We start from the raw sequence: 15,962 nt of genomic DNA, 5'->3' as shown, positions 1-15,962 counted from the left end.
ATAAAGAATAAAAATTAAAAACCTAGTAATAAAATTTCCTCATAATTATTACAGCAAGTGGTATTCAAATAGAAATGAACAGATTTACAAATATTCATTTACCTATTTATAAAAAAATAGAAAAGATATCAGAAATTCTAAAATTGAAATAGAAATATAACATGATAAACATATAATTATAATAATAATAAAAATAAAAAAAACAACAAAACAGTATGAATTAAATATTTAACTACACTTATACCATTTTCATTGCTGTCTGTCATAAACAAATGAAAAACAAATTGTACATATAATTGCTAACAGTATTTCCCTTGATGAATCAGTTATTAATGGCCTTGTAAAAAACATGAAATAGACAAGGAAATTACACTTATCATTATGAAATAATCTTACAAACATAAATAAAATATAAAAAAATACAATCAAGGCCAATGGACATGGTAGATCAATTCTATCCCATTATTTATAAGATAGTTAAATTTTTAAATTTAAAATTATTATTAATGAAACAGATCTACTGAATCTTTCCTTATTATAACAATGATTGATTTAATTTTGAGAAATAATTATTCATTATTTAGTGAATACTTCTAAATGACATGAATACTTCATGAAAACATGCTAATTTACTGTTAATTCTGGATGTAGTTGAGAATAATTACTTGACTGAGCCTACCATCAATCCTTAATTATTCTTTACTTTGTTTTTTTCATTTTTTTAAACGCTTATAAATTATTATTTTGAAACAAGATTTACCCATAGTAGAACTTAACAATTTTTGTTTAGAATTAGCATTGTCCGTGTATATCTACAACATATAATATGGATTATCATTGAATAGAATCTATGCAATAAAAATATTTACGTATTAGGAAACAAGAAGAAGAAGCTATTGAAAGATACATTTTTAAATGATGGTACTCTATTCATGAGTTATGTATATTTTTAAACATGATCATGCAGACACTTGTAGTAAGATGCTATATTCTTTTAAAATTACTTTATACATCAAAGAAACATTCTATGGATAGCAAAAATTTCTACTTGATTTTATGGTAAACTCACCACATACATAAAAGGCATCCACATCATTTACACAATTTCGAGACATTATGACACTGCATTGTTAACAAACTTAAGACTGAACAAAATTAATTCATTCCTAAATCCAGTACTTAATACAAACAACACAGTTGTGTTTTCATGTATTTTGACCTGCACAGACGTGATTAATCTTGTCCATGAAGGCTCACTCTCTTCAGCATTAGATATGTTGTCATAATATGTGACTATGATATGATTAATTCTTTGTCTAGCATTGGTTATTTATAGCTTACAAATTATGTTAACAAAGTTAAACAATAAAAAATGAGCTAACAAAATACAATATAGGAGCTTAAAATGCTAACTATATATTAAAAAAATTAAAAAAATCCTTTAATTAAAATTAACAACTTTTTCAAAAATGGTGGGTGATAGAAAGATTCTATCACAGAATGAGATTATGCTCATTTTCAATATAAAAAACAGATTAAAATCGTGTATCACATGTTAGGAAATAAAAATTAAGTTTATCAGTGTAATCTACGTTTCTGTCGGTTCCCTTTTATAAACAAAATTAGTTCATTGTGAGTGCTCAGTCAAGGGTAATTTCATGTAATAATGCAGAATAATTACTATAAAGAATAATCTTATTCTTTTCCTTTGGATACATAAGAGCATATACTCCCATTTATAATAGTATTCTATTATATTTTGTAAGCATGTGTTTGTTTTATGTCTGTGTACTTAAAGCAAATTTTTGCTTGGATGGTGGAATCAAGGAAACGTATAGGAAGTAATTTGAGTAGAAAAATCAAGTAATTTTGATTTGTTGTAATGTTTAGTACATTTTTTTATTTCTGATATGTGTTCTTTTGGTACTTTATTGTGAATGAGTTAATTTTTTTTTTAGAATGGAATGTGTTGTTACTTGGATGCTAGTGTTCAGAACATAATTACTTATAAGAATAATTAAATTTAATTTAATTATTAATCAAATTTAATTATCTATTTTTTAATTAAATGTCATTTAATGTATTATGCAATTAATAACTTTATTGATAATTAATAGCTTTATTTAATTGTTAAGCAATAAAGTTATCCCAATATAAAAATCTTTAGAAAAATAGAATATAACTATTTGTCTTTATATCTTTCTTTAATCTATTTTGTTTTTTACTAGTTGTCTATTTTAACAATATGACTTTAATAATATAATTAATAAAATACAATTGAAACTATATTTAAATATACTTATAAATATGATAAACTTACGTTTTTCATAAGTTATCATCAGTGATAGCAACTCATCTTTTGATTTTGTACACAGAATTTCAATAATAGTATGATCATTTGGTAGAAATGATGTAATAGCTTTATTTAACTGTTTAGCAAGATAATCATCTCGATCTAACATTAATGCAGTTATAGTATCTCTAAAATTTCCAGAAGTTTCACCTCTCAAATCTTGAACAACATTCTAAAAATGAAACCGAAATTAATCAATCTATTAAATTAATTCATGGTATTAACTATTTTATTCATTAATAAAATATCCTTATGTGGTTATAAAAATAATGTATTACTTATGCAGTTAGAATACAAGTTTCTAGATTAATAATAATAATAATCTGGCATTATTATCATATAAAGTAACCTTTATTTCATTATAGAAGCACAAATTTTAGAGCTTCTAAGAGTATCATACTGAATATAAAATCTTATTAAAAATTCTTTATGGTTGCAAAACACTTGAACATAAACATGTTACTGAACATAAAATGCAAAAACTTTTATACTCACCAAAATAATGCATCATTTATTAAAATAGCATGCAAAATAGGAAAAATACTGTTTATAAAGAAAATAGTAAATATAAATTCATCAATTAGTTTAAGGAATGAAACTTAGATCCAATTTAAGAAGTACAAGTTGATGCATAGTATGGAAAAGTTAATAAAATAATTCGTTAAAAACTTAATAATTACTCTAAAATTATGTGAATTAATTAATTATTTACCAATGAATTAGTTTAATTAGTATATAGAGATATTTTAATACCTTGTCATATACATCAGAATACATTTTTATAATCGCTTGCCGTTGTGCACTATTTCGATTAGCTATAACATCAATTATAGCAGTTTCATTTGTGCCAATACCAACCATAGCATCATATAATTGTTTTATATCAGTTGTTATATTGTAATCAGTATACACATCTGATCCTTGAATACCTTTACTTTTTTGAACATTTGCAGAAGGTTTTGCCTGAAAAAAACAACAAAATGAAATAATTGAAGGTGATAACTGGTCTATAAAAGTTTTGTTTCACAGATAACTTTGGCTTATTCCTATGTAATTTTTTATGATAAATCCCATCTATATCTCGGAAGTACAATACAATGATTTTATCCATATTTAAAGTAGATGGTTAATCAGTGGTTATCCATCTAGTGAATAATTTTTTGAACTGCTACTGAACAATTTTCAATTCCTTTAAAATAATTATCTTTAGATATTGGTACAGTTCTGTCATCTGTGAAAAGGATTACAACGAATGTCTCAAGATTTTGAAGCAAGTCATTCATTAATCTTACCTTATATATATATATAAATAAATGGATGTTTGATTATTTGTCTGTTTGTCCTGTATGCGTTCCTATACCACTCAATCGATTACGATGAAACTTTGGTGAGTTGTGCGCACCCCCCCCGTGAAGGTTTCTGAATTAGTTTGGACCCGCTAGGTGAACCCACCGGGTTGGTCTAGTGGTTAACGCGTCTTCCCAAATCAGCTGATTTGGAAAGTCGAGAGTTACAGGATTCAAGTCCTAGTAAAGCCAGATATTTTTACATGTATTTGAATACTAGATCGTGGATACCGGTGTTCTTTGGTGGTTGGGTTTCAATTAACCACACATCTCAGGAATGGTCGAACTGAGAATGTACAAGACTACACTTCATTTACACTCATACATATCATCCTCATTCATCCTCTGAAGAATTATCTAAATGGTAGTTACCGGAGCCTAAACAGGAAAAAGAAAGAAAGAAAGAAAGGACCCGCTAGGTGGCGCTGGGGTCGAGATATGGTCTAGGTGGCGCTGGGATCAACAAAGTCAATTCATTTACATGATGTAGTTGTTAATGATGGCAATGTGAATCCCAATGAATTGGGAGAAATGGTCGTACTACCGGTCACATTTATAGGTAGTCCACGGCACATGCATGAATATGCACAAGATGCAATATGCGTATATTCGCGCATACGGCCGCCCAAATTTGTTTATTACCATCACATGTATGAATTACGTGGGATGAAAGAACTTCTGTTAACTGGACAATTATCATCGGATCGTTATGATATTTCCACGCGTGTGTTAAAACAAAAATTGAAGTCTTTAATGGATTTATTTGTCAAGCATCATGTTTTTGGTCGAAAAAATCACACCAGATCAAATTGATGAAATCATCTCAGCAAAAATACCGGATGTCAAAATTGATCTAAACTTATTTAAATTTGTCACCAAAAACATGATTTATGGTCCATGTGGCTTATTTAACAACAAACCACTATGCATGTTTGATGAAAAATGCACGAAACGATACCCAAGAGACTTACTTGCCGAGACTATCACTGGCAATGATGGATATCCACTCTATCGTCGACACTCAACTGAAGATGGTGGCAAATCCATCACTTTAAAAGTAAAAAAACAATGATGTTGAAGTCGATAATCGTTGGGTTGTACCGTATTCACCGTTACTCTCGAAAACATTCAAAGGACACATCAATGTCGAGTATTGCAATTCGGAAAAATCTATCAAGTACATTTGCAAATATGTCAACAAAAGAAGCGATATGGCAGTTTTTGGAGTGGGAAATGTAACTGCATCTATCGATGAAATCGGCCAATATCAACTGGAACGCTACATTAGTAGCAATGAAGCAATATGGCGCATTTTATTATTTCCAATCCATGAACGACATCCAACAGTTGTTCATTTGGCACTTCACCTTGAAAATGGAAAACGTGAGTACTTTACAGCAGAAAATGTACGTGCAAAAGCATTGCCACCACCGCCAACAACGTTAACTGTATTTTTCTCATTGTGCGGGGATGATATATTTGCAAAGACGCTACTTTACTCTGAAGTGCCAACATACTACACATGGAATGCATCAGCGAAAAGGTTTCAACGCTGCAAACAAGGTAAAACAGTTGGAGGACATCCCAATTTATATTCGACCGACGCGTTAGGCCGTCTGTACACTGTTCACGCAAACAATGCAGAATGCGTTTACTTGCGATTTCTGTTAATCAACGCACGTGGATCGACATACTTATAAGAATTCAGGACAGAAAACGATAAAATATGTGCAAGTTATCGTGAAGCTTACCAAAAATTAATTCTTCTTGAAAACGATGCACATAGGGACAATTAAATCGACGATGGATCGAATACAACTCAACCACAGAAAATATACACATTATTTCCAATCAAATTGACAATGTGTTTCCCATCCAATCCAAAATATCTTTGGGAAAAATACAAAGACTACATGAATGAAGACATTCTACATCGTTTGCGTACAACAACTCAAAATCCGGACGTTCAATTCACCCCAAACGTATATAATGCATTGGTTTCGATTGAGGACATAAGTTTGGCTATCGCTAACAAAGTACTGGTACAATTGGGAATGGCTGCACCGAATTGATCTGCAAACGACCTTTTCGACCGTGATTTGCAACAAGAAACATACTTCGATGTCGATGAATTGGGTACATTTGTTCAAACGAATCTTCCAAAATTGGTTCGAAAACAACGCCTAGCGTATGACACAATTATGTATGTAATTACAAGCTAAAGCGGCGGATTGTATTTCCCAGATGTGCCCGGAGACACAGGCAAAACTTTTCTCATTTCACTTATTTTGACAACCATACGATCACGAAAAAATATTGCACTGGTAATCGCTTCATCTGGAATTGTGGCAACTCTTTTGGATGGTGGCCGAACAGCGCATTCAGCACTGAAATCGCCGTTGAATATATAAATCACTCAGACACCAACATGCAATATCAACAAAACATCAGTTTTATGGCGACACGTAAACAATTGATTTTGAAGACCAATATGCGTATACAACTACAACATGATGCATCCGCTGAACGTTTCGCAAAACAATTGTTGGATATTGGGAATGGGAAATTCCAATCGAAGAATCGACAAAATGTATCACACTGCCAACAAACTTCTATAAAATCACAGCAATCACAGACTAATTGATTCACAAAGTTTTCCCAAATATCGCACAGAATTACAAAAATCATCAGTGGCTCAGTGCACGTGCTTTATTAGCAGCCAAAAATAATGATGTCAGTGCCATCAAGTGGAGTACTCAAAACGAAATACCAGGCGAAGCGACAACGTGTAAGTCTATCGATACTGTAATTAATCAAGACAAAGTTGTCAGTTATCCAACTGAATTCTTGAATTCACTTGATTTGCCAGGCATGCCGCCGCACATTTTAACATTGAAAATTGGTGTGCCTATCATTCTTCTCCGAAACATCAATCCACCACGACTTTGCAACGGTACCAGGCTTTCAGCGAAAAAGATAATGAACAATATCATCAAAGCTACAATTTTAAATGGAATATTTATAGAAGAATTTAAAGGATATATAAATATGTATATATGAAAATGATTGTTTGTTTGTCTGTTTGTCCCCTATGGGTTTCTATATCATTCATCTGATTGCGATGAAACTTTGGCGAATTGTGCGCACGCCCGCGAAGATTTCTGAATTAGTTTGGGCCCGCTATGTGGCGCTGGGATTGAGATATTTCGAAAAATTGTATTCATGATCCAATTTGGATCATATTCAGAACATATATATTAGTTACGTGAAAAGAAATATTTTTGCAAAACGTAGACCCTCTAGGTGGCACTGGGGTCGAGATATTTCCAAAAATTCTATTTGGCTCATATTCAGAATATGTGTTACATGGAAAGAAATACCTCTGCAAAAATGGACTCACTAGATGGGGCTGGGGTCGAGATATTTGGAAAAATTGCATTTATGGTCCGATTTGGCTTATACTCAGAATATATGTTAGTAACGTGAAAAAAATTTTTTTTCAAAACCCATATCCACTAGGTAGCGCCGGTATCGAGATATTTACGAAATAAACAAATATACAAACAGACTTTCTTATTCTATATATATAAAAGGCAATGTTCGTATGTGTGTCTGCTACAGACTAAAAAACTACTGGACCGATTTACGCGCGGGGAAAAAGGAAAAAGGGAAAATGGGGAAAAGGGAAAGGTGAAACAGAGAAAAGGGATAAAGTGAAAGGATAAATTTTGTGAAGTTCCATAATGTTCAATTTTTTAAGTTATATCAAACTTTCAATTGTGTTCATTTAATCTATACTCAAATCTAGAAATATCGAAGCAATGCCGGGTCTGCTAGTAAACAATAAAAAAAGCATGGGACCAAAAATACTTTTTGAGACACTTCTTGTTCTCCATCTTGAAGTGAGAACCTAAATTTCACATGTGTATTCTTATCAAAAGATTAAATTTCATTCACTTGTTTACAGCTGGTAATCTATGACTAACCAATTGTAAGCAGCTCCTCTGATACCGTAGTTACTAAGTTTTTGTCAGTAAAAAATGTTGAAAATCAGTAAATAAATCTTACTGAAAAATCAGATATAATTATTTTTAATTCTTGAAATAAAAATTATGTGAAATTCTATAATTTTTAATTTACATAATTAGAATTTTTTCAACGGAAATCATATCTTGATCTTAAATTTAAGCGATTAATTTTCATCGACACAGGACTGACGCCAAAATTTTCCCAGACTTGCCATCTTATTCATATTACAAGAAACTATTAGTCTGATATATGTAATTAATGCTAGCTACCCTTCATGATGTAAAATTAGTTATACACTTTCATTTTGTAGATTCAGATTTCAAATCCTTGATAAGTTTGGAATTATTTTAAGTATCTACATCATTAAAAAAAATTATATTTCACTATCAACCAGTAGTTTTTCAATAAGTAAATGACATATAAGATGTTCTTTCTGAAATTTAGAACTAAAGTTTATTAAATTAGATTTACTTCCTTTTTTTACTTAAACAGAATGATTCAAAGAAACGGGAAATTTTGAAAATTGTATTGGTAGCCGTGGGCGATTGGTACCACTTGATAAGTGGCGCCAGCCTCTCTAACCTAACCTGCCATTTAGTTGTCATGGATCCTTGGAGTGGTGCGCAACGTGCATTTGCTATCAAAGCGTTTTACAAAAACAATGACAGTGTGGAGGGAGCGCGTAGAGAATTTCGCCATCATTTTAATCTGGGACGGTACGACCGTGTTCCATCAGCACATGCAATTAAAACATGGATATCTAATTTTGAGGAAACTGGTTCGGCAATGAAAAAGAAACCTCCAGGCCGTGAGCGAACCGTCCGTACACCACAGAATGTTCAAACTTTACAAGATGCTGTCACACGAAGTCCACATCGGTCAATCCGTCGTCTCTCAGCATCTTTACAATTGCATAGTTCAAGTGTTCGAAGAATGTTAGTGAAGGACTTGCAATACCATCCATACAAGTTGCAGATCGTCCAGGAACTGAAACCGAACGATGCAGTTGTGCGAGCACAATTCTGTAATGTAATGCTTCAGAAGATCAATGATAACGAAGAGTTTGTTCACGAACTGTGGATGTCAGACGAAGCGCATTTCCACATCAGTGGATTTGTTAACTAGCAAAATTTCAGATACTGGGCACAAAAAATCCTACACAGCTACACCAGCGTCCGTTGCACGGCCAGAAAGTAACCGTCTGGTGTGCTATGTCATCTTACGGTGTTTTAGGCCCTTATTTTTTTGAGGATGACAACGGTCTTGCGATTACAGTGACGTCGGCTCGTTACGTAGCCATGTTTGAAACCTTTGTTGTGGAACAACAAAAGAGATTTCCACCAATTCTTAACACAGCCTGGTTTCAACAAGACGGAGCAACGTCACATACTGCACGAATATCGATGGCAGCTGTACGCCGATTGTTTGAACAACGTGTCATTTCACGAAATGGTGACATTAGATGGCCTCCCAGATCGCCTGATCTCTCAGCTTGCGATTACTTTTTTTGTGGGGTCACCTTAAAAGCAAAGTGTTCCACAGTAGACCTGCTACAACGGAAGAACTAAAGGCAGAGATCCGAGAAGCAATTGCGGAAATTCCAGTTGAGATGTTACGTCAAACCATGAACAATTTAACGAAGAGACTTCGTGAGTGTTTACATAGAAGAGGAGGTCACCTGCAAGATGTCATCTTTAAAAAATAAACTAAAATGTATGTATCCTAAAATGGCAACATTTGTACAATTACATGAAATAAAATTCATTTTCTAAAAAAAGTTTTCATTAACGTTATTTAATTTTTTAAATTTCCCGTTTCTTTGAATCACTCTGTAGCTTCTACAATTTAAAAAATTAATTACAATCAGATGAGTGGTTTTAGAAATTGCATCTTTCATTTTAATGATGAATGGTAACATAAAAAAGTATCAGAAACCAAAATAAAACAATAAAATACTCATGAATCACTTTATTCATGATGTAAACAATTTAAAAAGTAATTCATAAGTATTTTCTTTGCTTTTTAAGAGTACAAACCTCATTTTGTCATATGTTATATGAATCAAAGATAATAATAATTTTTGCTCGAAGGAGAAAATAAATCTTCAAGGAGAAAGTAACAAACAAAATTTATTTCACATTTTAGTTGTTTAAAATTATTCTATTAAGTGGTTTAATAACAGGAAATAGATTTTGTTAATAGTCACATTTTGATGAGCATGCTTAAATATATAAACACTCGCGCGCACGCACATACATACATATATACACAAACACACACACACACACACAAAGATAGAAAAGCATAAATATTATGTACATACAAAGAGAGAAAAGCAAAAATATGTGACTTAACAACACTAATAAATTGTACTCCATTCAGAGATTATAGGTTCATAGGTTAATTTATTTTCAATGTTAACAAACAATTAACATTTTTATTTGCTGATAAATTGTTACTTGATATCACTCAAAATTTTTAATAATTAAAAACATTTTCCAACCAATCTATTAAAAATAGAATTAAAAAATTTCCTGTAACAGAACTAAAATCTCATTTTTTGCATCTTCATTTTACATGAACAAGTAATTTTAAGGGCTTCTAAACTGTTATTCTTTAATGCTGTCTTTATTTGTTTAGTATCTTTACATATCTGCTTAACAGTTATTTCAAATGTTTATTATATTATGCACTAATATTGACTTCATTAAATTTATTTTGTTTATTCGTTATTACTTTATATGATTAATTATGTATTTTATATTACTGCTCAGCTCAAGCTTTTTGGTGTGGTTTCCATAGCTTGTTTCTGAGCTTACAAATAAATGATGCGACAGTTCCGTTCTTTATATATGAACAGCGTAGAAATGAGCTCTTTGTAGAGACTGATTACAACATGAACATTATTACTTTCAGGAAATAAACTTTGACTTGAGCTTCTTGTACCTCAAGTTGTTTACATGCACAGCCATAAAAAAGATTGAGACAGATAGTGTAAAGCAAAAAAATTAATGTATCTCTTCTACCAAGAGACATGCATTTTATGTATATAAAGTGTATCATGAATTTTTTCCGGGAATCTCATAACCTATTCTACACTTGAAAATAAATGTAAAAATTCATATAAATATATGTCCTAAAAATAAATAAGGGAAGAATTAGTGATTTCTTATGGTTTTTGACCTGAAGAATCGAATCAAATAGGTCTCAAAACCGCATCTGCAGTAGATTTTGAAAAATCTGGAGTGAAAATCAATAAATCGGTGTAAAAAAACCTATTTTTTATGTTTGACATACAATAACATTGTTAAATAGATAATAAGCAAGTAAAACTTTTAAGAATTTTATTCTGAACAAGATGGTGTAAGATAAGCTGAACAAAACAAAGAAAAGTTAGCAAAATTCGAATTTTAGAAACAGTACGTTTACTAAGGTAAACGTAAACAAAAACCAAATTCTTTTTTGGTGTTGTGAAAGATTTGTAAAAATAAAATTTACTGTTAAAAATTTAAAAAATAACTGGAAATTAGACAACGATTCTAGAATAAAAATAAATAAATGAAGAAAGATTACTTAGATAACAATTTTTTACATACTATACGAAAGTGCATTATTTTACCAGTTTATAATAATGTTAAAAAATGAGCCCATTTTCAACACATCTCTTGACACGCTTCTGTACTGCTTTTTTGCTATTTTTAGTTCTTCAGAGCTGCCCTTAAGTTGCTCAGCCGCACCCATAATGCGGACAATTAATTCCTCACGAGAATGTATTTTTGTTTTGTATATGCGTACGTTTTTCATCCATCCCCAAAAGCAAAACTCTAAACATGTTATATCAGGCGATCTTGGTGGCTGGGAACATAGACCTCCACGACCCATCCATTTCACAGGGAATTGATGATTTGAGTGAGTGGAAACGGCACAAGAGAAATGGGGAGGCGCATCATGATGCTGGAAAGCAGCTGCGGCAATTCTTGAATAAAGTGCAAGTAGACCTCAGTATTTAAGCGGCCAGTAATTTGATCAGTTCAAACAGCTGATTTTGAAGAAGGCCCACCAAACATTGATTTAAATCGGCGTTGAAAACTGCCTTCCATCGTTTTATGAGGATTTACTTCTACCATGTATGCTCTTTGCGTAAGTTGTCGATTTGTATTTCACAGTTGCAGTACTCCATGCGTCTCCTGGGTGTAGATGTTGAACTGGCTGTTTATGATAAGGATAAAACTTGTTTTGTTTAAGTGTCCTCCAAATCATCGAATACGAAACTCCGATCCGTTTAGAAAGATATCGTGCACTGACGCCTGGACTACGCTTAACTGCATCGATAATAATTTCATCGATACAGCACCGTGCTGGCGTGTTGATCGTTCATAGCTGGTACGAATACTAGGTAATGAACCTGTTTCCCGAAGATTACGAAAAGTCGTGCTAATTGTTTTGGGATCTGAAATCCTGCGATTCAGAAAACGTATTTCATATCCTACGGCAACAGCTGTAACATTACCATTATACTCACACCCAAAATGAATACCACATCAGCGTATTCCTCTGTTGTAAATAAGTACAGCATTACTTTAATGACAAATCGATCGCGTTCAAACTAAAATTTATACAAAACTTTCGCTAACAATATCACAGTTCACAGTACCCGATATACTTAATGTATCTTAGAGAATAATTTAAAACTAATACAATTTTGCGCATTGTTGACAACTGTTTTATTGGCAACTTTGAAATAATTTATAATATTTCTGTTGCTAATAAAAAAATTATTATCTTAGTAATTTTATTTTACAATTGCTGTAATTTCCAGTTTTTTTTTGATTCTTCAAAAGTAAATTATGTTTTTACAAATTTTTTACATCACCCTTTTTTGGTGATTTTTAACATTAAGTACTTTTCTGCCAACTGTAGCAATGTACTATTTCTAAATAGAATTCGAATTTTTTTAACTTTTCTTTGTTTTATTCAACTTATCTTACACCACTTTGTTCAGAAAAAAATTCTCTACAAGTTTTGTGTTTATTATTCATTTAACAACGTTATTGTACGTCAAACATAAAAAAAAAAAAACAGGTTTTTTACCCCGATTTATTGATTTTTACCCCAGATTTCTCAAAAACTACTGCAGTAGCGGTTCTGAGATCTATTTTATTTGATTTTTCAGTTAAAAAACCATAATAAATCACTAATTCTGCCCTTAATTTGCGTCCTAAAACTTCAGTGCGATCTCATTTCACCGGCGTAGCTGAAATCTGAGTGGAATCTTTCACTAGGAATTTTAGGACATATATTTATATGAACCTTTACCATTATTTTCATGAGTGGAATAGGTTATGAAAGTCCTATATATATTAAAATATAATTTAATAGTAAAGATGAATAATATGAATAAAAAAATTAATTTCACTAATGATATATATATATTTAAATAATTTTATACTGCCTTTCCTTAGTAGTACTAGTAGAATTAATTATATTAATAGATAATTATACAGTGAACTAAATAAATTTATTGTTTACTCAATGATCAAATTTTTTTTGTCTAAACTATATTTAAAACATTACAGTTTGATAAAGGTAAATCATTAGCAATACTCTGCGCTTTCAAAATTCATCAGAATATATATTTTGATCCAATAACTTGTAATACAAAATATTACAACTAAAAATAGTAATGAAAATACACATGAAAATATAAATGACAATTGTACATTAAACAAATACTCGTTGGATGAATAGTAAACAGCACTATTGATTCGTTGAGACAGCTATTCTTTAATAGTGCAGAATCCCAATTGAGTTAAAGTAATTTTTAACAAAATTTGAACAATGTTTAATGAAATTTAGGAATTTCTCTGAAATTTTGGATCTAAAATTCATTAAAAGTAATTGTTAGACTAAATAAAAATATGGAAAATTATTGAAATAAAAAGAAAACAAGACTATATTCAAAAACTGTTTTGAGAGAAATTATTTTACTTAAAATCTAAAACTAGATGTCCATTTGATCGTTGTATAACTATTACCATTAGACACTAAGGAATTTGTAAATATGTTTATATTTATATTTGTGCACTACTACTGGTCATCGTGAGCGATCTATTGGATTCTTTAAAACTAAATTTATGCCCTGTATTGGGATTGCCTAAAATAGCGATATTATTTATACGTATATTCTAAAAACATTATTCAAGATTCCAATTTTATAATATCTCACAAGTATTATTTATTAGTCAATTAATATTTTTTTTTTTATTAATTTTATTTCTTCTCTTTTTCATTTATTTACTTAATTTATTTTCTCATTTGTAATTTTCATCAGAATTATTATTGATTAACTGCCAACATGACCATCTCATATAGAGTTTAAGTAAAATTATTATATATGGTTTTTAAGCAATAAACTTGTTTTTCTATTTATTTTAAACTAAATATAAAAAAGGAACTACCCTAAGGGGTTACAGAAATAAACTGGAAAACCAGAAATTACTCAGGAATCATCTACAACATAATTTACTTAAAATCTAAAACTGTGACAATTTTGATTGTAAAAAAATCATCAAAACTAGATTCAAAGAAAATAGTATGTATAATTATATATAAATTAATAATAATAAATAGATTTTTAAAAAAATAAAAAAAGGACACATAATCACAAATATTAACTGACAAATAAACAATATTTACAAACATTATAAAATGAGTATTTATTACGTAACTCTTTTAGAATAACAGTAATAAATAGAACTTCTTTTAAAATAAAAAAAAACATTTAAAACTTCCAACTTAAATTGCCCCAATTTATTATTTATCTATTTTTGTGAATATCTTATTTTCTTAGTAGCCAAAAAAGAAAAAAAAAGAAAAATTCATTAATTGTTTAATAATTGAAATGACCATATAGTTTTAAATTAAAAACAATTTATTGTAAACCATGTTTAAACATTTCATTGTTTTCCGATTGTTAAACTGTTTGTTTTATTTTTATTTTAAGATTATAAGATATATATTAATTTTCAAATGCTTCATGAAAGTTGGAATACATTTTGGCAGTTGGTTTTTATTCAATCTAGCTGAATATATTTTATATATACCTAAGAAAGTATCATTAACTAAATATTCAATAGGCAACAAGGGCATTAAAATACAATTGTAATTAACTATGCATTTAACTGGATTCAAACCAGATTCTAGGAATAGCACAGAAAAGTAGTTACTAGGTAATACTCAGTTGTAAAGCACTACAATTTTGAAATAAGAAATAAATATTTCAATATCTACGTTCTAGTTGATTGAAATGATTAATTTTTTAGTAAAACTTTATAATAATAATAATAATTAATACTATAATTTAATACACTTAACTGTTACAATAATTTTTAAAAATAAGAAGAAATACTTACAGTTGTTTGTTCACATTGAATAAAATTTGCAATAAAAGAGGATAATATGAATATTATCAAGAACTTCCTCATTGTGGACAGTATATAGAACAAATGAAATAACACAGTGCTATGTAACTGGTTTTTATACACCACTTAATATGCGAGTAATTCTGGTTTTATAGTCTACTATCTTTTTTTTTATTATTATTAATTTTCTGCTTGAACAGTGTATGCAATAATAATAAAACTAGTTTTTTAGAGGTTTAGTTTTAAAATTATAATAAAAAATAGGATAATATTACTGCTATTATCACTTTTAGTAATAACAATAACTAAATCAGTAAATAATTATACTTTGACCGGCTATAGAAGTTTAATACATCTCCCCTCCCTCTTTCTTGTGAAAACATACACACACACACACACACACACACACGCACACACACACACACACACACACACACACACACACACACTCACACACACACACACACACACACACACACACACACACACACACACACACACACACACACACACACACACACACACACACACACACACACACACACACACACACACACACACATTCAGCCTTGATGATTCAAGAGGAATAACAATGAGAAAAAGATATATTTTTCATCTCTAATTGTGCAATAATTGAGCATTTGTTAATAACTTACTTTTGAAAAATAAGTTGGATGGTCATATTTTTTTTCAGTTTAACAGAATTTTTCCCCAGATAATAATTATCACACATAAAAAACAAATTAAATGAATTTTTTCTATACTACTGTATTTTAACATGAGAAATAAAAATGGATTTATGGTACATAATTC

At 30.3% G+C, this 15,962-nt stretch overlaps 1 protein-coding gene across 1 annotated transcript in view; it reads right to left on the bottom strand.

The window, feature by feature from the left end:
• Nucleotides 1–15,390, bottom strand: part of LOC142323712 (annexin A13-like) — a 32,669-nt gene extending 17,279 nt beyond the window's left edge. The window contains exons 1-3 of the mRNA XM_075363839.1: nt 15,141–15,390; nt 3,107–3,316; nt 2,321–2,525 (exon numbers count right to left, since the gene is read on the bottom strand). Of these exons, the coding sequence (XP_075219954.1) occupies nt 2,321–2,525; nt 3,107–3,316; nt 15,141–15,212 (487 nt within the window). The 5' untranslated portion in view covers nt 15,213–15,390. The remainder of the gene's footprint in view (nt 1–2,320; nt 2,526–3,106; nt 3,317–15,140) is intronic.
• Between the last annotated feature and the right edge of the window lie 572 nt (nt 15,391–15,962).

This window comes from Lycorma delicatula, chromosome 4, assembly GCF_047948215.1.
Source record: "Lycorma delicatula isolate Av1 chromosome 4, ASM4794821v1, whole genome shotgun sequence".
NCBI classification, from domain to species: domain Eukaryota; kingdom Metazoa; phylum Arthropoda; class Insecta; order Hemiptera; family Fulgoridae; genus Lycorma; species Lycorma delicatula.
Note: the sequence above shows the minus strand (reverse complement) of the source record. Positions and strands in the feature narration are given on the sequence as shown.